Source organism: Arabidopsis thaliana, assembly GCF_000001735.4.
Source record: "Arabidopsis thaliana chromosome 1 sequence".
In the NCBI taxonomy this organism is placed as follows: Eukaryota; Viridiplantae; Streptophyta; class Magnoliopsida; order Brassicales; family Brassicaceae; genus Arabidopsis; species Arabidopsis thaliana.
The window spans coordinates 7366017-7389111 of NC_003070.9; the positions used below are offsets into that span (position 1 = coordinate 7366017).

The 23095-nt window shown below is 35.9% G+C and overlaps 7 protein-coding genes and 1 long non-coding RNA gene across 13 annotated transcripts; 5 read left to right on the forward strand and 3 right to left on the reverse strand.

Annotated features, from left to right (window-relative positions):
- Nucleotides 1-573: 573 nt before the first annotated feature.
- Nucleotides 574-2187, forward strand: AT1G21050 (MIZU-KUSSEI-like protein (Protein of unknown function, DUF617)). Of its 2 annotated transcripts, none has more exons than NM_001332483.1 (1): nt 574-2187. In NM_001332483.1, exon 1 carries the CDS (start codon nt 735-737, stop codon nt 1578-1580), a length of 846 nt encoding a protein of 281 aa, NP_001322159.1. In that variant the 5' UTR covers nt 574-734; the 3' UTR covers nt 1581-2187. The 2 variants fall into 2 exon arrangements, with proteins under 2 accessions (NP_001322159.1, NP_564130.1); NM_101958.2 differs by having other exon boundaries at nt 759-1700.
- A 2407-nt stretch (nt 2188-4594) lies between these two features.
- On the forward strand, nt 4595-4887 carry AT1G05623. The gene has a single exon (NR_138931.1). It is a non-coding gene; the product is annotated as an other RNA (long non-coding RNA).
- A 753-nt stretch (nt 4888-5640) lies between these two features.
- On the forward strand, nt 5641-8098 carry AT1G21060 (Serine/Threonine-kinase, putative (Protein of unknown function, DUF547)). 2 transcript variants are annotated; one of them, NM_101959.2, is made up of 10 exons: nt 5641-5841; nt 5931-5997; nt 6082-6144; nt 6232-6516; nt 6594-6943; nt 7039-7138; nt 7222-7275; nt 7355-7441; nt 7527-7655; nt 7746-8088. In NM_101959.2, the coding sequence occupies exons 1-10, from the start codon at nt 5747-5749 to the stop codon at nt 8067-8069; spliced, it is 1554 nt and encodes a 517-aa protein (NP_564131.2). In that variant the 5' UTR covers nt 5641-5746; the 3' UTR covers nt 8070-8088. The 2 variants fall into 2 exon arrangements, with proteins under 2 accessions (NP_564131.2, NP_001185051.2); NM_001198122.2 differs by having other exon boundaries at nt 5650-5841; nt 6118-6144; nt 7746-8098.
- Nucleotides 8099-9773, forward strand: AT1G21065 (secondary thiamine-phosphate synthase enzyme). Its single transcript, NM_101960.3, has 7 exons — nt 8099-8487; nt 8607-8667; nt 8778-8872; nt 8952-8985; nt 9150-9204; nt 9304-9346; nt 9557-9773. Exons 1-7 carry the CDS (start codon nt 8194-8196, stop codon nt 9626-9628), a joined length of 654 nt encoding a protein of 217 aa, NP_564132.2. The 5' UTR covers nt 8099-8193; the 3' UTR covers nt 9629-9773.
- A 79-nt stretch (nt 9774-9852) lies between these two features.
- Nucleotides 9853-12211, reverse strand: AT1G21070 (Nucleotide-sugar transporter family protein). Its single transcript, NM_101961.4, has 5 exons — nt 11656-12211; nt 11365-11549; nt 11069-11269; nt 10573-10734; nt 9853-10491 (listed from the first exon to the last, which is right to left on the reverse strand). Exons 1-5 carry the CDS (start codon nt 11792-11794, stop codon nt 10132-10134), a joined length of 1047 nt encoding a protein of 348 aa, NP_564133.1. The 5' UTR covers nt 11795-12211; the 3' UTR covers nt 9853-10131.
- Nucleotides 12212-12521: 310 nt separating this feature from the next.
- On the reverse strand, nt 12522-16645 carry AT1G21080 (DNAJ heat shock N-terminal domain-containing protein). 3 transcript variants are annotated; one of them, NM_001198123.1, is made up of 11 exons: nt 16173-16645; nt 15789-15848; nt 15083-15165; nt 14786-14942; nt 14394-14520; nt 14117-14275; nt 13737-13915; nt 13566-13646; nt 13316-13453; nt 13008-13034; nt 12522-12910 (listed from the first exon to the last, which is right to left on the reverse strand). In NM_001198123.1, exons 1-11 carry the CDS (start codon nt 16257-16259, stop codon nt 12806-12808), a joined length of 1203 nt encoding a protein of 400 aa, NP_001185052.1. In that variant the 5' UTR covers nt 16260-16645; the 3' UTR covers nt 12522-12805. The 3 variants fall into 3 exon arrangements, with proteins under 3 accessions (NP_001185052.1, NP_564134.1, NP_001154353.1); NM_101962.4 differs by lacking the exon at nt 13008-13034 and having other exon boundaries at nt 12573-12910; nt 16173-16527; NM_001160881.2 differs by lacking the exon at nt 13008-13034 and having other exon boundaries at nt 12577-12910; nt 16008-16180.
- A 1898-nt stretch (nt 16646-18543) lies between these two features.
- Nucleotides 18544-20564, forward strand: AT1G21090 (Cupredoxin superfamily protein). 2 transcript variants are annotated; one of them, NM_101963.4, is made up of 4 exons: nt 18544-18991; nt 19083-19198; nt 19622-20008; nt 20112-20564. In NM_101963.4, exons 1-4 carry the CDS (start codon nt 18838-18840, stop codon nt 20181-20183), a joined length of 729 nt encoding a protein of 242 aa, NP_564135.1. In that variant the 5' UTR covers nt 18544-18837; the 3' UTR covers nt 20184-20564. The 2 variants fall into 2 exon arrangements, with proteins under 2 accessions (NP_564135.1, NP_001321361.1); NM_001332484.1 differs by having other exon boundaries at nt 18613-18991; nt 19622-20542.
- Nucleotides 20565-20745: 181 nt separating this feature from the next.
- IGMT1 (O-methyltransferase family protein) lies at nt 20746-22496 on the reverse strand. Its single transcript, NM_101964.3, has 3 exons — nt 21854-22496; nt 21391-21763; nt 20746-21274 (listed from the first exon to the last, which is right to left on the reverse strand). The coding sequence occupies exons 1-3, from the start codon at nt 22300-22302 to the stop codon at nt 20975-20977; spliced, it is 1122 nt and encodes a 373-aa protein (NP_173534.1). The 5' UTR covers nt 22303-22496; the 3' UTR covers nt 20746-20974.
- Between the last annotated feature and the right edge of the window lie 599 nt (nt 22497-23095).

Below are 23095 nucleotides of genomic sequence, written 5' to 3' on the forward strand. Positions count from 1 at the left end.
GTTTTAGTGTGGTTTGATTGGCTATTTTGATGTTAGTAGAGAAGTTTATAAATCATAATTCGATTTATAAATGATAACAGTGAAAAATGGATGGAAGTGTCAAGTTGGTGTGGGACTTCACAATTGGGCTGACGCACGCGCACCATTCGCTTCCTTCCAAACACATCGATTGGATATTACATTAACAAAATGGATCCCACTCGTTTTTATAACATAACACGTGGATCCCACTTCTGCTCCTTCCTCCACAACTTTTGTTTCGTCTTCGCTCAAGCCTCCTTTGAGTCCTTTCATTTAGTTCTGATGTTATTTAGAAATTTTCTCTGAATTTTGATTTCTAACTTTAGGTTTAAAAGTTACTATAGTATAATAGCTAAGAGAGTGAACATACGTAGAAGACTTCCTTAAATAGACAAAAGTTAATGCACGTAAATATTACACGTCATTGCACATCAAATTTTACCTTGTTTATAGTAGTAGTATTTTGTTTTCCCAATATTTAAACCGTGATGATCTTGTGGCTGGGATTTAAATGCACAAAAAACCACGAATTTAAATGATTATACAAATAAGGTCGATCTTCTCACTTTAATTGCCGTTTGCACTAGACCCAAAAAGAGATATACTGTAAAGAATAGTATACTACTACATTAATGATAATTGAAAATATATAAAGAAAAGAATAAACAACGAAAAGTCTCCACTCTCCATTACCACACACCACCTATACATATATGCCATCACACTTCCTATTCTTCACCAAAAACAAGCTCAATATTCTCTTCTTTCATTTCACTCGATCAAGTTTGAGCTTAGCTTTTAAAAAAAGAGAGAAACAAATCATGAGGACAATGGTTGATTTAGGAAAGCAAAGAGATCATAACTATCACCACATGCAAATCATAACCACTCCTACCTCCGTGGATTGTTCTCGCGAATTCCGTCACCGACGAACACTTCGTTCACTCATCGAATGCATGATTCCATACTGTTGCACTTACCAACAACAACCATACCAAAACGACACCCTTTCAGTCTCTTCCACTTCATCCTCGTCTTCATCCTCAGACCACTCTTCCTCCTCCCAGAGTAGCAGTACCGTAAGTGGAACTTTCTTCGGACACCGTCGTGGCCGAGTCAGCTTCTGCCTTCAAGACGCCGCCGTGGGATCTTCACCGCTGCTCCTCCTCGAGCTAGCTGTTCCTACGGCAGCTTTAGCCAAAGAAATGGACGAGGAAGGTGTTCTACGCATAGCCCTCGAGTGTGACCGTCGTAGAAGCAGCAATAGTCGTTCGTCTTCGATCTTTGATGTTCCTGTTTGGTCTATGTTTTGTAACGGAAGGAAAATGGGATTTGCCGTGAGGAGAAAGGTGACGGAGAACGACGCCGTTTTCTTGAGGATGATGCAGTCTGTGTCAGTCGGAGCCGGAGTGGTGCCGTCGGAAGAGGAGGATCAGATGTTGTATTTGAGGGCTAGGTTTGAGCGAGTTACTGGTTCGAGTGACTCGGAATCGTTTCACATGATGAATCCGGGTGGTAGTTATGGACAAGAGCTTAGTATATTTCTTTTGCGATCGTGAAATTAAGTACGGTATACTATGTCATGTTCGTTTTTATTTTTATAAATGTAAATCTTAAAGTAATATATATGCAATTTTTATCATTTCCACTAAAAATATAGAATTGGTTCTTGAGAGAGAATTGGGCATATTTTTAATTTGGGTAATTTAGCACATAAATGACGCGCCAAGATTGTTTTAAGTCTCATAAATCAATCAAAATATCAGCTATTATTCTTACTAATATCAGGACACAATAGATTAAAATACTATAGTAGTGGTGGTTTCATTCTTTTGGTTGATTTGTACACACTAGATCATGGACTAGACGGATTAGATCCATGCACACACTAAATCTAACCGTATATATAAAATTTCAGAAATATTCATATAGCTAGCAAATAACTGAATTACCTTAGATATTCGCGACTTTAATTTGTAGTTGATCATCTTAGAAGTAATCTTAGCCGCACATAAGATAACGATAGCAATAACACATGGAATATATATTTGGTAGTTAGATTGAAAGGGAGTGGATGCGAGATAGTGGACAGTTCTTGACTCTAGTATTTCTTACCATCTCGTTGGTTAATATATAACAAAGCGTTAAAAGATTTTTGTTCAAAACATATTTTCAAGAAGGAAAGTGATAGAATATATATTTTTACATATTATTAGTAAAAGAAAAAAAAATCTAAGCCAACAACTAACTAAAACAAACAAAAACGAAATTTCACCATATGGTCGAAACTAATTACGCTCCGCTACATTTTATCATTATGAATATGTAATTCTTTGAAACTCCTAAGGGAGACCATCGGTATGTCAATTGCACGTATATACGGTGCCTCGTGAACCTCCATGCTAAAAGTAATGTGCGACTGCGACCAAACAGGATAGAGGATCTTGGTTTTAGCTTTGGTGTCTGGTTCGGTTCCAAATCAGTGTCACTGTAGGACCTCTTTTCTCTTTTGCTTTCTTTGTCTGGTTTGTCTCTTTGATCGCACTGAGTTACATCTCTCTTTCAGTCGACTCATTTCCTTTATTTTATTTGAATGTCTCATTGAATACAATAATTTAAGACTCAATGGGAATAGCAAAACCTTATAATATACACACACGCATGCACGCTTGAGTTCGATTGAATATTGCGTTGTGTTGTTTGGGAATATACACTGACTTCAATTAGTATGTATAGACTAATACAAATCAGCATTCAATCATGGAATTATTGTCCCTACGGAAAGCACCCAATTCAATATTTAATTAAGTATTTCACATAATACTTTAGATAAAACAAATTACAGAGACACCTTCTTTGATCGATATCTTGAGATACATTCACTGTACCAGAATGTTGATTTGTTTTTTCTTTTTGTTATAAATTATTCATGAAGGAAATATGATAAATTATATAGAAAGCCCACGTCCCAGAAAATGACAGAGGCATGCAAAATCGTGAAATCCAGCAAGGTATGTGAGACTTATAATCTTATTGCTATGTTCTTTTGTCCCCTATTTGTGTGAAATAGTACTGTCGTTTGATTTTTCTTGTTCTCCATTATAGATTCTCAAAATCTTTAAGATTTTATTTTTTTGTAAGGAGGTATATATAGAAATGGGTGATGCACACGAGGGTACAATTAACCCTAACATAGAGACATAGTTGGCTCCACAACCATCTCCTTTAGTCTGATTTTCACGTGCATTTTCATCCCCACGGTTCCCTCTTCTTATTGTTTAAATGTAAATGTTATGACTATTTTACATGCAAACGATTTGGCCATTTCTCATAATAACATCGGATGTTTAAGAGAAGTTTTGAGAAAATTCAGATTATTTCCGATCATAAATCCATGATTCATGAAGCTAATTTAGTCACACAATTCAATTATTAAAAATGAAACTAATAAAGTTGCATGCACCTATTGATTTTTCTAATTAATCACATGTAGGAAGTTTTTCTGAATGGAGTACCATCTTAATCTTAAATCCTCGATAACCATGAACAAATTTGTGATACACAATTTTCAAATTGCATGGATCGGTTAAACTATAGCCCAAAGATCAAGTTCCATAAACGATTGATATTTGAAAGAATGTATTTGTTCAAGTTACTGTAGATTTTATCTAATACAATAACAAAACGATATTGATAAGATTACTTTGTTATTAATTACATCAATTTTATATCATGATTGATAGAGATACGATATAAGAATAATCTAAATTCTTAAATGGTGACGGAGAAAGGCAATGTTTGGTCCAGCACGGCTAACCATTTGCTTTGTCCTATTTGCCGGCTCTAAATTATTTTAAAATATATCCATCTTACATGATACTTACAAAACCACACATTTGCTTCTCATAGACATAGTCAAAGTCTCAAAACGAAAATGAAGTCAAATAAAGAATCTGATAAATATCAAGAAACCAAATGAAATGCAATCCGATTTATGGTCGGAGACTCGGAGTGTAACCTAATCAGATACTTTGTTAAGAAAGTTATTAAAAATTTTTTGTTCAAAGAAGAAAGTTATTACATTTTCCAAGTAAACAAAACGTTAGCAGAGTAGAAAATTTAGTACAGTGACTGACGCGATAGAAAGCCCATTTTTAGAATGGGCCTATTTCAGAGCTGAGGCAGTGAGGCCCGGTTTCTTTGACTGAGTAAGATTAGGTGGTGACTGAAACATAATTGTTTCTTTTTTTGTGAAGAAAGAAAAATGTATTTCCAATTACTCTTTTGACTTTTCTTTTTTAATAATTGATTATCTTTCTGACATTTTGTGTAAATGATTAGCAAAGTAATTTTACGTCTTACTTAACTATTTGTCTTTATATTATCCCAAAAAATTACCCTACTGAAGATCATATTCAATTCTCTTATGAATGCTAACCATTAACCAATATGAAGTCTAAAAAAAGAAAAGAAAAAAGGAAATGATACATACCCAAATTTGATGAAATTGCATAGAAAGCTGCACCTCTTAAATTCAGTCTAAATTCAACATTTTGTTCACATTGATATTAATTGAAGAGTGGTGCCAAAAACTGGAGGCATTTATTGGTCTGACCCAACGGACCACGTCGAAAATGAAACTCGATTTGGAAGTTTGTATGATTTGTAACAAAATTTGCCTCATCCTCACCACTCTATTTTTATTCATTTAGTTGTTCTTATCCAACTATATATGTCTTTTACACAAAACGATCCAAAAAAAATAAACATGAGACACCTAGTCGAGTAGTCCCACTTCCACCATCTTCTATCAAATGTCTCAACGTAGAATTCTTTTAATTTTCATACTTCTCTCTTTAAGACTGTTACTTGTTCTGTGTCCCTTTTTTTTTTTGTTTAAATCTAAATACATATAATGCTCAATCAGTATCAATGGTATTTAAAATCTCTATTAAAAAATTATATTCGGAGTCTTATAATTTTTTTTGTTTGTTTTGGAAATGTTTTTTCCAAGCATATTATTGTGAATGAAATGGTAAAAAAGTGTCCTTAAAATTTGTCATTCGTGACCACAAAATATTAGTTACTACTATTTTATGTCTCATTGTCAACTCTTTTATGGATGGTGTTAAATTGTCCCCACTTACCTAGTTGTTATGAGATCGACTGCATTAACTGCTTGTTTTATTATATTTCTCCATAATGCAATATATACCATACTATAAAAATATATCCTTATGTTTTCCATAATCTATGCAATTCATATTATTATACATTTCTTATGATTCATTGCATTATTTCAAAAGTACTTGAGTTTGTGAGCACTGAACAAGTATCAGTGTATTATGAATTTTTATTAGGAGCTAATAAACGTCATTAAAGAGGAAACAATATTAAGTTTTCTGTGGTCTGACATAAATAAAGACTAGTATTAAATCTTGATTTGTATAGAATGATTAATACTCGGGATACTAGTGTATCTGGTCTGAAGTCCCGGGAAAAATGTCGGTTTCACTTTCCTGATTTTCTCGCTCATTTTCCCGGAAAGTTATGAAGAAAAAAACATCTTCTTTTTAACAATTTTTGGAGTCTTATAAACGACAAGCCAAAAAGACTGGAGCTTTTCGAGATATGCTCTTGAGACGTCTCAAAGGAAGATACTTTGATGGGATGTCTTCTTAATTTTATTATAATTATTCACTCATACTCATAATATTATTCTCTGATGAATCTCTACAAACAGACAAGAAAGTGCGAGAAAATGATGGGTCTCTGTTCTCCTTCTCCTTCTTCTCACGATTGTTCTTCATCTTCTCCAAGGTAAACCGATGATTACATTATCTCTTTCTGCAATTTAGTTTCGTTGAAATCAATTTGGGGCAAATAATGTGAAATGGGTTTGGTCACAGGAACTCGGAGAAGAAGCAGAATGTGATTGTTGCATCACCTTCAAGATTCTCTACCTACACTAAACCGGTTAGTTTCTTCTGAGCAACCAATTTCATTTCTCTTTTAAAAAGCAAAACTTTTGTGGTTCTAAAGTCATATTTTTCATGGCAGAGTTTATCAATTGAGAAGAGATTACTTACTTACCAGGATTCTAATTGCAACGTTACGCCAAAGGTTTGATCTTTATTATAGCTTTGAATGTTCATAGATTCTTTTGGTAACAAATGTACTGTTAGTTCTAATGTTGTGTGTTTTTTGCAGTCTTCAGAAGATTTGAGGAAAGAAATTGCTTCACTTGAGTTTGAGATTCTGCGTACAGAACAATATCTGCTCTCTCTGTATAGGACAGCTTTCGATGAACAAGTTTCTTCTTTTTCTCCTCACACTGAAACAAGCTTAGTTTCTAATCAGTTTTTACCCAAATCCGAGCAATCAGATGTTACCAGTGTGTTCAGCTACCATTATCAAGCTTCTCCGGCCTCTGAATGTTCCTCTTTGTGTCCTCCTCGGAGTTTCCAAGCCAGCTTAAAAGCTTTGTCTGCAAGAGTAAGCAACCCCCATTTGCATTTTCCTCGAACAAACCTTGTGATGAATCTGACAAGAATTATACAATGCATTTGTAGGAGAAGAGTAGATATGTTTCTAGTAGTCACACTACTCTTGGAGATCTTCTGGGTTCTACTCTTATCGTAGATAACATTGCGAATCCGAGTAGGCTCTCTGAAGATATCTTAAGATGCATATGTTCTGTATATTGTACACTCTCCAGCAAAGCCAGAATCAATTCTTGTCTTCAGGCTTCTCCTTCTTCACCTTCATCTGTCTCTTCCAAAGCCACTTTTGATAGCTTGAACTCGCGCCATGAGGAACGCAAAGAAGCAAATGTGCCAGGCGTTGTTGTAATAGAATCTCTAGAACTTCACTTGGATGATGGTAGTTTCAATCACGCTGCTGTTATGCTCCAAAACTTCAGGTATATAAGATACTTAAAACAGTAACAATTTGCTTCTGTGACATTACAATTAATTAGGTTGGTCTAAAATGTTACTCAATTGTTGTGTATAATAGATCACTAGTTCAAAAACTTGAGAAGGTTGATCCGAGTAGAATGAAACGCGAAGAGAAGCTAGCGTTTTGGATAAACATTCACAATGCCCTCACAATGCATGTAAGCAAACAAGAACTAGTCTCTTATTGATTCTGTCTCTTGTATAAAAGCTTCAATCTTTTTCTTGATTCCCTCTGTTGCAGGCGTATCTAGCCTACGGAACTCACAACCGTGCCAGAAACACCTCGGTTTTAAAGGTTTTGATCTTTACATCTTTTAGACTGATTGATTTATTATGTTTTTGCTGTTACTTAAGACACTTTTTATATGTTTCAGGCAGCTTATGATGTTGGAGGCTATAGCGTAAACCCTTACATTATCCAAAGCTCAATCTTAGGCATTCGCCCACATTTTTCACAACCTGTATGCAACACACACTCTCTTTGTTTCTTTTGCTTCACTTTCACTACGTTTCATAACTTGTAACTAGGAATTATTGCAAAAACAGTTGTTGCAGACATTGTTTTCGCCATCAAGAAAGTCGAAAACTTGTAATGTCAAACACATTTACGCCTTGGAATATCCCGAGGCATTGGCTCATTTTGCTCTTTCTTCAGGATTTTCTACTGATCCTCCGGTAAGAGAACTGGCTCATGATTACTATTTTTAACAGATTCTTTCTTGAAACTCTTGGATTTTAATCTTTTACAGTTATGTTGTTTATCAGGTTCGGGTTTACACGGCAGATTGCGTATTCCGGGATCTAAGAAAATCCAAAGAAGAGTTTATAAGAAACAATGTTCGTATACACAACGAGACAAAGATATTGTTGCCCAAGATTGTTCATTACTATGCTAAAGATATGTCACTGGAACCATCTGCCCTCATGGAAACAACGGTGAAGTGTTTACCGGACTCCACGAAGAGAACAGCTCAGAAATTGTTGAAGAAGAAGAGCAGAAACATTGAATATTCACCGGAAAACTCAAGTTTCCGTTATGTAATCATCCAGGAACCAACAACAAGAAGACATGATTCTACTATAATATAAAGCGAAATATAACAACATTAAAAACCGGCATGTAGTTTTTATTTTGAGAAATGAGAGGTGAACTACATGCCGTTTATAGAAATCAATTCTAAGGCCCAGAAGCAAAGTAAAATGAGAAAAATGAATGGTGATGATGGTGAAAGTGAAAGGCCTTATTGGGAGGTTTTGGTTTGGAGTTGGAGGTGGGATTGTGTTGGCCATTGTTGTTGTTATTATTGGGCTTAGAGGAACACAAAAAGCTATGAGCTCGACGTTCTTGTTCTCTGGTGTTGTTCCTCTGCGTGTGAGATCGGTTTTGACTCCAGCTAATCCGGCTACCGATAGAGCTTCAATGGCGAGTTCCTCTGGTGCTAAGTGGGCTCAGAAAACCATCACGCTTCCACCGCTACGTCGTGGATGTCATCTTATTACTCCAAAGGTTTCATCTTTCGTGTGTAGATGTTTTTGTTTCAATTCGAAACGATTCTGAATTGACTCAATTTATGAGCTTTTTTGGCTGTTCATTTGATTGGGTTTGTGAATTCGATATTGAAACAGATATTGAAAGAAATAAGGGAAGACTTGTCAGATTTCAATTGTGGTCTTGCTCATGTCTTCTGTGAGATTTCACTCTCTCTGTAATTTCACTCTGCTTCTGCTCTGTTTTAATTTTTGAGTTGTTGATTAAGTAAATGGTTTCTTTGTTTGTTTGTTTGTTTGTGGTTTCAGTACAACACACAAGTGCTTCTCTGACAATCAATGAGAATTATGATCCAGATGTTCAGGCTGATACTGAGACTTTCTTGAACAGGATTGTTCCTGAGGTATATCTCTATTTGGCTGGCTTCTCAATTTACTGATTTGGTGCTTAAGTTGATCATTTTTGTTGTTGTGGAATTTCAGGGGAATTCAGCGCCTTGGAGGCATACTATGGAAGGTTAGTTGTTGGTTTCATCAGACTAAAGCTAATTTATATATGAACACACGATAAAATCAAAGATGTTGTTCCCTTTATCCTCTGAAATGTGATTCTCTTTGGCATTACATCTGATTTCATGAATTTTGTTGTAATTAGATTTGAATTGTGTTAAATAATTGCAGGTCCTGATGACATGCCAGCTCATATCAAGTCATCAATGTTTGGATGTCAACTCACGTGAGCTACAATCATATTATAACCGTAGTTTGACATAGCACAATTTATTTTAGCTTTTGGATGTTCACTTAACAAGTGTTTGTTCATTTTGGTCTGCAGAATCCCAATAACAAAAGGAAAACTCAGCATGGGAACTTGGCAGGTAATAAATTTCTCCATCTGACTATAATTTACTACAATCACATGTTTTCATGTTTCTTCATTTATGGTACTGACTTCGTTGGGTTGAGTGGTAATGGATCTTTCAATACTATAGTTAATAGCAATTCAAGTGTGTGTATGTCTCTTCGATCTCATTTGCATCTACTTTGTCTTATTTAAAGCTATTGTGTTGGAAATGTTGGGGTTTCAGGGAATATGGCTCTGTGAACACCGTGATGCTCCAACAGCACGCAGAGTTGTGGTCACTCTCAATGGAATCTAGAGATGTCTCTTCACGTTAGATGGCTTGTAACCTCGTAATGTTTTAATAGATTTTTACAGTCTTGTAATGAAATTTGACTTTCTATATGAAACCACTTTGTCCACATTTTGGTGTTTATTGCATCAGAAAAATCCATATTTACAGCAAATCAAACAGAAAGGTAAGGAAAGAGAAAGAAACTACAGAAACAATGATCGGAAACAGAACACAAGATTACTACAAAAGGATGTCAAAAACACAATTTTGATTTCATGATTTGTTTCTCTTTTTTTCAATCAGAATCAAGAATGATATGTGCCAATGATATATGCAAAGAAGTAGAGGAATCATATATTTCTATAGAAAAAAGAATGTGCTCTGCAGAGGAGAGCTCATCAATAAGAGGCTAAAAAGGTTCTTTGAGACAAAGAACGAAAAAAAGGGCAAAAGAAAAGAGTACATGATGGGGGAAATGAGTAACCAAAAATATAACCAAAAAACGTTTCTCTTGAATAGAGCTATATTTATGCTTTATTATTTCCAAGCTCCATGTCTTTCAAATCCATATGTTCTATACCTTCTTTGAGAAGTTTAATCTCATCTTCTGTCATACTGTGTTTACCATGCGGTATCACTTTCGACTTTCTCTGTTTCTCTAACTCGACTGCCCAACTGTATATCACCATTCCCACCACGGCTAAGACCATCCCTGCTATGTTCTTGAATGTCATCTCCGAATCAAAGATAAGCCATCCTAATGTTAAGACACAGACTGTTTTCATGTGGCCAAGAACTTGGAATGAGGTAGCAGAGAATCTTCCGATGCAGAGATATTGGCTTATGTTGCAGAAAACCGCCAATGCGCAGGAGAGAAGAATGCATAACTGTATGTGTGTGATGGTTATCAATAATTAGATAAGAGTTGGGATTTTATAAACGGGATTAGGAGATTTTTGGATAGTTACCATTGCGCTATAAGTCATCTTGTAAGTCGAAATGAATCTGCCACTCAAGAAATAGTCAACAAATGGACCAAAGATGAGGAGTGAAATGGCTTGGATTGGAGCTGTCTTACTCAGCAACTCGAATGATCCGATCGAGTATTTCTTCTGCAGTGAACCTATTGACTGTTTCCAGAGAGACACTTTTATCAGAAAACATCATCATCAAGAAAGAAGTTTTTCAAGGTAAGACTTTTCCATAAGGAGTTTCAAGTACTCAGACATCTTATCTCACAGGTTGATGAACAATAAATAACATACACTGTCCATGTCCGACAACTTATGATCAATACTCAAACTACACGACAACTTATCTAATGAAACGCTTAACGCAGTGGTAAACAAAGATTCAAAGATTGAAAAGGCAGAGTCACTGCCAGATTACCACTTAATTGACAAAATCAGAGATCAAGCAAAATAAGGAAGGAATGAACACTGAACATGATATAAAAAAGCTTACGATCTGCTGGAGAGAAGTGGAGAAAACGGCAGTGCAAGCACAAATGAAACCTTTGGCATTAACTTTGACATCAGTAACAGTACAAATCCCAACTCCTACAACAACAACCATGACAGATGCCTTCACTTCTCTCGAGTAATGCTTACTATGTAGAACCCATTCCATCACACAAACAACTGGAATCATGCTCAATTTCGATATCTATTGAAATCAAACACAATGTGGACTATCAGAAGAACCATCTTAAAAGCTAAATTGAGAAATTGGGAAAATGCAAAATCAAAGAGAAGCTTTACCTGGTAGAAGCCAACAGAGTTCAACATAAGACTAAAATTCATAGCAGCGATTGAGATATTAGCAACGAGTGAGAACCAAAGAAGCTCCCAAAGAGGAACATGCTTAGATGCTGATAAACCAGTCGCATTCGACACCATACCAACGAGAGCAGTAAGAGCAAAGTGAAATCCCGTGAGAGTTGTCGCTGCAAATCACAAATCAATTTCCCAAAATCACACAATTGAATGAAACGATAATGATCATGCAGATCCAATGAAAATGGGAGAGATAGAGAGATCAGGAAAACAAACCGAAGCTGAAGCCGAATCCAGATGATGACATTAGTTGTTTATTAGCCATGATGATCCCAACGGAGCTCGTTACGTTCATAGCCCATGCTCCGACGTCAGATACAGCCGATGGCTTCTTCTCGTTCTCTGCTTTCTCCATTTGGATTCAAATTAAAAAAATTCGAAATCTGAAATCAGAACCAATTGGTTCCAACACAATTCAGATCCGGAAGAGAGTAATATATCTGAAAATGGTGGAATCAAAATCGGAGGAAGATGAGACAATGTGGAGAACAATGCGAATCACGCCGTTCGGCTTCTTCGTGGAAGCCGCGAAGAAAAGCCAAAAAGCGTAGAAACACACAGAGAAACACGTATCTCTCTCTCTCTGTGAGTGTATCGTCTTCCTTATTTGTTCCAGTGGCTTTCTTCTTCTTCTTCACTCGTGGCTATTACAAGTAAGCTTCTTCCGCCATTGATGCTTTCCTTGATGCCTTTGATTATTAATTTATAATCAAAAATTCTTCTCTCAAATATTTGTTAATATAGTAAATACTTTGACGCTTGTCGTTTACCATATTTGACCTTATGTTTCCGTTTTTGATAGGCACATGACTGATTACCACAATACGTTGCATTTAAGGGTAACTTCGTCATTTCATTCCATAACGTCATGCATTTAATTTTTTAAACTTAACGTTTAAAACTAAACTAACATCGTTTAATAGTTTATTATACGAATAAATTCGATATGAAAATGTTACCCAAAACAATAGCAGATCTTTTGTCTGAGAAAGGCTTTTATTATCTCCCAAAAGAAAGCAGTAGAAAATATGTATATGTAAGAGATTTTTAAGTTATGAAAACGATTGAGTTATATGTCTCTTTCTCTAAGGTGTTCTTTATATAGTAATGAGAATAAGATTCGCAACACATGATTTCCAAACATCAAATATATAAATAGAATAAAAACATTATACATTGTCTAAGATGAGATAACATGTGCTTTTTTCAAAGATCCAATAATTTCTTCTTCTAACAATAATAAAAATTACATAATGGTAATACCAACGCCTGCAAATATATCAAATATGCATAAAGACTTATATTATATAGCAAAAAAAGGAAAAAATAACCTTTTCGTTCATCTGTGAATCAATCCATTGCCAGTTTAAGAGTGTCTCTGTGCTCCTGGAGGCGGCGCAGGCCTTGGGAAGTAATAGTTGATTTGCTCTTCTCCAAGTTTCGGTGCTTCCACATAAGGGCTTTGCGGTTCCTACAAGAATGCCGTGTACATTGCATTTCATGAGTCCTTTAAGTGGCTATTAGTTATTCACAATGGCATCCAAGAATTTTTAGTATCTGTAAGTTACTACGAGTGAAACAGTTTCTACTTCTGGCTAAATCATTCCCGACAATCATATCTCGTGATCTCTCATAAGTCGTAACATAGACAAGTTTCAATCAATTACACACCATCAACATACCCTAAATCATTCCTGAATCTCTATCTGTCTATCACATACAAACATGCAGCTGTGTCTCACGATGTGTGAAAAAGGTTTCCAAAGATGAGGGTAATGTAAGGGAAGATATTTAGATTACACAAGGTTATGTTTCTTGGTTTTTCTTTATGTGAAACATACTAGTAGATGAATGGCTAAAGAGGAAGGAGATGTACCTGAGGTCCAACGGTAGAGCGAGATGCTTCATCAGATTTTGGTGATGTGGATGAATGATCATGTTCTTGACCATTTCCGTTTAGTTTGTGAAGTTCGGCTCTTACTAAAGGATCACTCTCACTGGCTATCTTGTTCTTCTATATAACCACAAAAATAAAGCGTTTTGCAATCAGTGCTTCCTTTTTAGTAAACTATATTTGGAATAAATATGCGCTACATTCTCCAAGAAGGGAATGAAAAAAGATTTACCTGGAAGATCTTTCCCAGAGTTTTTAACCCCTTGGCCCTTGCACGAAGCTCCTCTCTCTTGGCAGTGGGATCTTGAAGTACCTAAGCCAAAAAATAATCATAGAGTGGTCACAACAGAAATTGACCAAAATGCTACTTCAGTCAACTAGTGAACAGTTGTAGCTGGACTACCTGCTCACAAACACGGGAGATAGTGCTTTCGATATCAGCAACATTGAGCTTCCACAGAGAATCAATCATTACTTTCTTATGGGTCTTCATGTACTCTTCAAGTTCCTTCTCGGTATAATTGCCTTCAGCACTTAGTTGCCTTTTCATTTCCTCTTGCAGCTGGAATAAAGCGTATGCACCTAGGACGACAGATAAAGAAAAGTCACTAAATATTACCCCCCTAGAGAGGAGACCAAGTTCTAGAAAGCTAGGAGAGTGTTCTTGGGTTTTCTTTTTCAGTAGTTGAAATAAAATGTTCCTTATGTAACCCATACTACTTCTTCTAGCATATGATATGAACATGATGTTGTTGAGGTCGCCTTTGTACCTAAGTCACTAACCTGTTGCAGCTGTTACTTGGGATTTGATGAAGTGACCTTTCGTCCTAAACCATTCAGCTACGAATGGCACACCGAGATAAATAGCTTTCTTCCCAAGCTCTTTTGCCGCTTGTCTGACATATATATATCCGATTGTGTTCAACATTTCCACCCCGTATGCTGTTGAAGATAGACAAAAAAGAAGATAAGTTTGAGTTTTTTTACCACAGATATGGCATTGATTGAAAGAGAAAGCATAAACTATGAAAGGGGAACAATATGCTACAAAACACCGTACCTGCATTTGAGAGTCTTGTTACTTCAGCTTCAGCATTGCTAGTAAATTCATCTTTGTTCGTCATATATAGGTTGAGGCGGTCCTTAAGAATCTGAGCAAGTTTGTCTTCTCTTTCTTTCTGAACAGCCTGAAACCAAAAGCAGTCTAACATGCTTAGGAATCTATGAACAAATGGAGAAAATATGGCACAATTCTTTTATTCCTTCTGATAATCTAAACAAATGTCTTGTCTCTTAAGAACATATATTTTATCATGTCGATAGAGTGTAAGAAGAGATGAGAAAACTTAGATATATGCTTTCTCGTGTTTTATGCTTGATGTATAGTATGTTAAGAACGGAAGGTGATCAAAGACTTTTCTTAAGCAGGATAGATCAATAAATGATGTTTACCCTCATTTTTTCTATAATCTTTTTAGTATCAATCTGATCCCCTTCAGTGAAGATATCAAGTGAAGCCATTGATGCCATAGCAAGCTGCCCTATGTATTCTTCAAAGAGTTCACTCCCAAAAAGCATAGCAAATATAGCCGCAGGATCAATGATCTCACTGCAAGAATGAACACCACAAGTAAGAACTGAGTAACATGCCAAATTCTTCAGCAACAGGATCAAGATCCATGTCACCAAACTCCAAATGGTGCTAAACAGCAAAGCACCCATAAAACTATCACAAGAAAAGCCACTTACGTTGAAATCCCTGACTTCCCAGATGTGTCATAGGCCTGACGTTGCCCTGGATCACTTAGCACTTGGTAGGCCTCTCCCAATACCTGTATAAGAACTTAGATTTTTCAAAAACCTCATCCAGAAAGATTCACCAAAGAAAAAAAACAGATCACGAAAGATAAAGAATACTGAGATCATTGTCATACTAATTTCTTGGAAACCGGATTTTCCAAAAAACTAATGTCACTGTTAGTCCTGCTAATATGCTTTTATTGACTATGATAACAGCTATACCATCCAAAGCAAACACTATACAGAAGAGTATATATACTCTTTGATATAATATCTGTTGTAATCTTAGACTAGCCTTTTCTCTAAATATTCGATAGTTATCCTGTTGTATGTATATATAGAGATGTACCCTGAACCTAATCAATACAATGATCCATTGATCAGCTCTCTACATGGTATCAGGTAAAACAACAAACCCAAGCATCTTGTAGAAGAACCCAGTGCTCATGCACAAGGGATAATGGTTAAACACAAAATGTAGACAGCATCCTCTATCCTAAATCTACAAGAGTAACCAGTCCAATACTTTCCAAACATCATAAGCCAAGAAGCCTAAGAATTCAACTAAAGATAAAGGAGTTCTTCCTAAATACCAATTCAAACGATAGTGTTTAAACTCTTTCTCTTGACAATATTCAAAAATCAGAGAACTTGCCTGGAAATTATGAGCAGCCTGAGGATCATTAGGGTTTTTATCTGGATGCACTTGGCGTGCCTGTAGAAAAGAGACAAAAAAAAAGCCAACACTCAGCAGCAAATTCGTAATTGTCTGAATCGATCAAGCTAACTCATAGTAAACATTAAAGAACTTCTGTCCATTAGACACCATTGCAAAACTCCACACACACTGAAAGCTCTTAAGAATTGAGCTTACCTGTCATCAGATTCAATCTTTCACAAAACTAGGGAAACTAATCAAATCTCGTGGGTGGGTACCCCCAAAATCGACACTTTTCAGCTAAGAACTCACTGAAAATTACAAAACTTTAAACAAAAAAAAAAACAGAACCGTAAGAATCAGAGAGATTGGAAATGAAACCTTGATGTAATAAGCTTTCTTAATCTCAGCCTCCGTAGCGGTGGGGCTAACGCCGAGGACATCGTAAAACTCCGTCTCCTTCACCATAATTATCAAATCAATCCGATCACGATCTACGATTCTTCTAGCTTGTCAGACAGATCACACAAACGAGAAAGAGAACCTCAAAATATTTGTCTTAGTGAGGAGGAGGAGGAGGAGGAGGGACACGAAAACACTCCACGCGCGTTACGTTGACGAGTACGCGCCAGCAAATTTCAACTCAACCGCTCCTTTTTCTTCTTCCTCTTTTTTTATTTTATTATTATTTTTCCCTTTTAATTGACGCTTCATTTGAAATATCCAGTCGTACATTATTATTCGCCACGCGTTTTTTCGTCAGCATCTCTCTGCTTGGATTCCTTTTCTCTCAAACAAAAAAAAATTCAGTCTAATCGTTAATTCATTATCTTAAAGATTTTGTTTTTGGGTCACATTTGGTAATTTTTGAGATATTAATTTATATTCTCGACCTTCTGGTTTCTCCGTGTGACAAAACTAAAAGTTTAATTGGTCAATCAATACCTAATTTATAATCAGTGATTGATTTTAACTCTTTAAGAAGTCAAATTTAATTGAGTTGAAGACTAATTATATAAGATTTGTTAGCTGTTACAAAAGAGTGAAAGACCATCGTTTGTAATACAAAATCATACATTGATTGGTTTATAATAACTTGTTAGAACAAGTGCCGTAAATCTGTGGAGGTAGCAGAGACATTATGCCGTTCAGAATTTATTATCATAAACATCTTAATGAAACTTGAACTCAAGGCTAGAAACCGGCAGGCATGTTTTGAACTTGTAAACATAAAAGCCAAGAGAGGTCAATTTTCAATAACTTCAAGTCTTGAACCATTGTGGACCTAATATATATTACTCCATGTTATCGTTTGCCTATTTGATTTAAACGTAAGTTTACAGAAACCTCTATTTAGTATCGTAAACTATTCTTTTATATAGTCCAACTTAACAAAGATTAATAGACTATGAAGTCCATCAAAAGCAACGGGAAGAGATTTTTGGGGGTTTGGCCGAAGCTCGCGTTTTGTCATGTAGTAGTTGTCGTTTTAGCATAAAAAAGCTAAACACAAATACGACGAGACGTGTAACACATAAGGCTGTGTGGTTCGTGTGGTTTTCAATACAAAAAGGAAAAGGTGCACCATGCTCGTGCCGCTGCCATTTGTTTTCTCCGATTATTTGCTATACAAATTCTTCGAAGACTGCAATTGTTTTTTGAAAACCCTTTCTTAGAAGTATCAAACACAACATACAAACAAAATCATGCAAAGACAAACCCCTTGAGCTTAATTAATGTTGTTATTTTGTTTGTTTTCAAGCAGATGTTTGGTTTTGTCAACAGTTGTGTTTGGAACCTATTGATTTTGATCGATACAATTTAACTTCTACCGTGGAAATATACTGACAATAAAAAACCAAGTAGGTTTTAGCAAAATATCTTATTTTACTTGCTGATACGAATATCATTTGAACATTATATGGGGGCAAGAAAATTCGACCGTGTGTGTTATATAAATGTTAATGTAATAATACAGTCATTATATTAACAAAAGATAAGATTAGCATTGATGACTCCTCTGGCATAAAACAAAGATATGTGTATAATTGCTTCCAGCCAATAAAGTAGTGTCGATATAGATCGAGTCGAAAAGTTACGGTTATAGTATTTCTATTTTCGTTTGATTAAAGATGGAAAAAGTTTTGTAATTAACAAAAACGATAGAAGATACTACTCCTACATAATTATAAAACTAAATTGTAAAGTAGGGATCATCAGAAACATGTTGGGGTTAAGTCACAGGCGTAATGATTTAAGAATAATAATCACCATCATTATCTTGTTATATAATTCTCACTTTGTTACTTTTTCTCTTTTCCTTTTTGGAGTACATGTTATTTTTTGTTGGTTACACTTTTGTTCGTCAGATTTTTACTACCAGAGCATTATTTCCCGTGATAAAAATGATGGTACCTTTTTTTACCGTTTACTAAAATTACTTGCAGAGAGATGCCTACTTCTCTTCTGTGTATTACTATTACCTGTCTTCCATTTCTTAGTTTTGAACCAAGAAAGTAATTAGTAACCATGAACATTGTAAATTAAATGTTATTTTCAATACCTAATTTTGTAGTCTAGGAAAATAAATCCAAGAAGAACTTATTATAGACTTACATTAGTCAAAATGTCATGTAAAATGCAAACTTGTACCTAGTAATCTGGTACTCATAATTCAAAGAAAATGAAATTCCAATCTTGATTTCAAGTATAGGTATGGAACAAATTAATAAAATAAAACAGTCCTCAAAATTCTCAATCTTCTCCATTTCTTCAACACATAAAAAGTAAAAAAGACAGAGACACTCACTGCACACTCACTGCACACTTCTCAAAATACTTCTTTCTCTGTCTCTGTCTCTCACCCCTTTTTCTTCTTCTCTTCTCCCTAAGCTCCATAGACACTAAACCTCTCTTTTGACCTAAATGTGTGAGAGAGAGGCCTGCTAAAGATAAAAAGGGTAGACATCATTGAAGCTTCTTTACTTCTTTTTAATTTCAGAATCTCCCTTAAACCTACGCATCTCCTCATTTCAAGCTAAAAAACATGGGTTGCTCTCAGAAACATCTCACCTCAATGCTCTTCTTCTACTTCTTTTGCTTCCTCTCTCTTTTCTCTCGCCCTTCTCTTTCCGCCACGTTTCTCGTCGACGGTGTCTCTGTCTGGAAATCCCCCACTGTTCATACCGGCGACTCTGTTAGTAAGTGTTAATTACAAAACCAGTCCTTTTATTTTCCTATTTTTGTTAAATTCTTCTCTTAATTAATATTAATGATGTGATCTTACTTTAGTTTTCAGACATAAGTACGGATACGATCTCTACATCTTCAGAAACAAAGATGCATTCAATGTCTGCAACTTTACTCAAGCCACTCTTCTTACTAAACCTAATTCCACTTCCTTCACGGTACGCATTTCTTAATTCGTTACAAAACTTGTGAATTTCTTTTATTTGGGGAAATTGCTAGAAAGTATGAGAATTCATCTAGGGTTTCTCAGAAATTTCATAAAGTTGTGATCTTTTACAAGCTCCCTTTTTGTTCTCTCTGTTCTTGAGATTGACAAAAAGCTCCTCTTCCCCTGTTTTTCCTCTGTTTTTTTGTTTGTTTAATTAATAATTTCAGTGGAATTGATAATAATAGAATTTTAAATCCGATTCTTTGTTCTGACAACAGAATTGAGAAATGATTAAACACAAAAAGTCTTATGTTCAGGGCTCAATGATAATCAATAAGAAGCATCTTGACAATTAATAATTCTTTCTTTTACATAGTACTTAAACTTTACTCTACTGATCTACATTTGAACTTTATGATTCTTGTTTTCTCAGTGGTATCCATCAAGAACAGGCTCTTACTACTTTTCCTTCACAAACAACACATCTCTTCCCAAAACATGCCAACTCAACCAGAAGCTCACAGTCCAAGTCATCCTCGCCGCGGCATCACCGCCATCGCAACCACCAGCAACTGCCCCTGTTCCGGTTTCGGAAGGAGGAGTGATCTCATCTCCTTCTTCTTACCCTTGGCCATTAGGTCCTAGAGAAGGTTCAGCTTTCTCTCCGGGACCATCCCCATCAGAGATCACGTCAGTGACAGTCCCTGGTAAAGACGGAGTTCCATTCATCAACAGTAATCCGGCAGTTCCTCTTCCTACCGGAGATGTCGACTCTACTTCCATTAACCCTTTACCAACTTCCACTAATTCAGCTCATCAGGTACATTCACATTCACATTAACAACAATAAACAAAAACATCAATTCTTTTTCTATACAAAACGATTTGATTTAATAGAAATGTTTGATTGTGTGTGTGTGCAGGTGATGATGATGACATTAACGGTGAAGCTAGGTTTGTGTTGTGTAGCCATGTTTCTTTTTCTTGTTCTGTAGAGAAACAGAGTTTTTAATGGAAGAATGATTACATTTCTGATCTTATTGTTAATCCAACAACTTAGCTTTAGTGTTGTTGTGTAATCATTCTCTCTTTAGCTTTTCTGTTTCTGTCTCTCTTAATGGTAGGGCTCTTGTTAGAATCTTAGGGTTTATGTTTATTTTGATGTGCAATTTTTATAAAATCAATGTGCCTTAGTTTTTGTTTCTTAGTTCGTGTCTTTCTTATCTTTGTGGTCACCCATTACTACTTTCACTCATATGTCTCAGATTTCTTTTCAGAAATTAAGCATATAGTATGTTTAGCTTTAATTGAGTTGTACTATATGTCCTATCCTTTTCTTATTTACCAACTATTTAAAATGCATATAAATGGAGGAGACTTGAACATTAAATTTTAAAAGCATGTGAAGATTTCCGTGAACAAGATTCCACAAGGTTTTGCAATAATAGAAAGAATGAAACATTAAACTAGAGAAGTAGCCGTTAGTTAGATTTCCCGTGAGTGAAAGAGGAAGGAAACAAAATGAAAGTAGCCGACCGTGGAGTAATGAATATGCACTTGTGACTTGTGAGCTATATATTCAAAAGGACATGAATGAATATTTCATGTGACTCGGAAGAGTACAATGAGAAATTATAAAACCTTATTTTTATTGCTAGATTGCTTGAAGACAAAGACATGCATGACCATTTCAAACAAATATGAAAATAAGAAATAACAACGATAATCACATATCAACAAAAAAGAAAAATACTAGAAACGACGATTTAGATTTGTATCACACATTTTATTTACAGAATTCAATAATCCAGCAGTGATAAGCTTGGCAAACGAACTTGCAATGGGTGAAGCCAGAAGCTGCAGCTAAAGCTTCAAACTCAGCTCTTGATCGCTCTTTTCCACCAGAACATTGGGTGAACATTAACATGTCCATGTCAAAGGCAATGTTCGCATTGATGTCACCATTCTCTGCCTCATCAGGAGTGACTAATTCTATAACAACCACTTTACCGTTTTCAGGTAGTGATTTCCAACAATTCTTAAGAATCTTGACACAATCTTCGTCGGTCCAATCATGAAGTATACGCTGTAAAAACATATTTAAAATTAGTATAAAATTCTAATAGCATGTAGACACTTCCAAAACATATAAGTAATAAGTTACTTCCAAAACATGTAAGTAATAAAAGTTGTTAAGCTTACTTTCAAGATCATGGCATCTCCGGTTGGGACATCCACAAACATATCTCCGGCAACATGCTCCACACCGGGATAAGAAGGTGCTTGTGCCAAGGCACAGGTTAGATCAAAGTTGATACCCTTAATATTGGGATATTTAGAAGTAACAACACCAAGAGTGTTACCAACTCCTCCTCCAACATCAACTAAAACTTTCACACCTTTGAAGCCTTCATAGACTTCAAGGGCCTTCTTAACGACCGCGATTGTGAATCCGGTCTGGTTAAAGAGCTTGCTGAATCTCTCATCTGTACCCATATAGTCAAAGAGTTTCATACCACCATGTGCGCGACCAAACGCATCTCCTCCTTCTAGCACCACATCTTTCAACTGTGCCCTGCAAAAATCCCGTATCGATATGGTAAGATTCATTTGCGTATATTAGTGACTTATTGAAGAACTCAACATCAATGAAATAAAAACTTACCAGGTATTAAGGAAGACGCTGTCGAAATTGACGATGACTTGAGAAGCAAGGGATCCAATATCTTGAATGTTATCCTTCAAGAAGAACCTGCAAATCGGCTCGGCTCTGTAGACCCTCTCGCCCTTTCCGGATAAGGCCTTACCACACTTGACCATGGAGTAGCTAGCGAGTAGACGAAGCATGCGGTCCAACAAAACCGGCGCTTCAGGGTTACGAGGTGTAGTTGGTAGCTTACTTGCTATTTCATAGGGTGAGAGGAATGAGTCGGTGCGAGAGGCTGCGGCGTAGAGAGTGTCAAAGACACCAAGCTCGAGGGCGGCTTTGAGAACCATAGGAAAGGCGGCGGCGTTGGCAAGTCTCACGGCCATCAAACCCAACTCGTTATCATCATCAACAACAATTGGAGTTTTAGGGTTAGAGCTTAAGGTTTCTTGAAAAAGGTATCCCATTTTCCTTTGTTTTTGTTTCTTTCTTCTCCTTCAAGGCACTCTACGTGATCACACTGATCAGAAACAAGGGAAAAACTAGATATTGAGAGTGAGTGTGTGTGTGTTTTGTTGTATTGTTTGATGGATCTTACTCCGTTTTATAGCCAAGACTTAGCCTCCTCCATCTTTATTTAATTATATTGTTGGCATGCCGGTCCTAATGGGCCTCTAGTAGAAAAGTAAGAGCCTCTTGTGCCGGCTGAAATAGCTAATTTTTGTTTTTTTGGTTGAAAGAAACAGCTAAAGAATGTTTCACGTCGTTTGTTTTTTTTTTTTTCAATAGCAAAAGTCAATTTTCAAAGGTGAGACTCACTTGATTTTATCGCTTGATAGATACATACATAAAGTCTATCTTATCTTCGCAGTTTAATATCATTAGAAAAATGGTATCACGCGAATTGTCTGTTTATTTATATACTCTTTTTTTGGCGGCAGTTTTCATTTGTTTTGTTTTCTCGTCAATTTTATCGACGTGATATTATAATAAGTTTATACATACATACAGCGACACGTATATTAGGACGAATGAGTTTAAAGAAACAGGGCAAGAAATATCAAATATGCTTTAAACTTATACTACTTGATAAATATCAAATACGCTTTAAACGTTTCATATTTTAATTTGGACCCAACGTCACAATTGTCCTTAGTGTGCCCCATCTTGAATTTTCCTTCCAGGAAGGTCACAAATTTTTGGAGTCAAACTTCATTAACTGGACTCAATCAGTATATACTATAGGGTTAATTAGTCCTA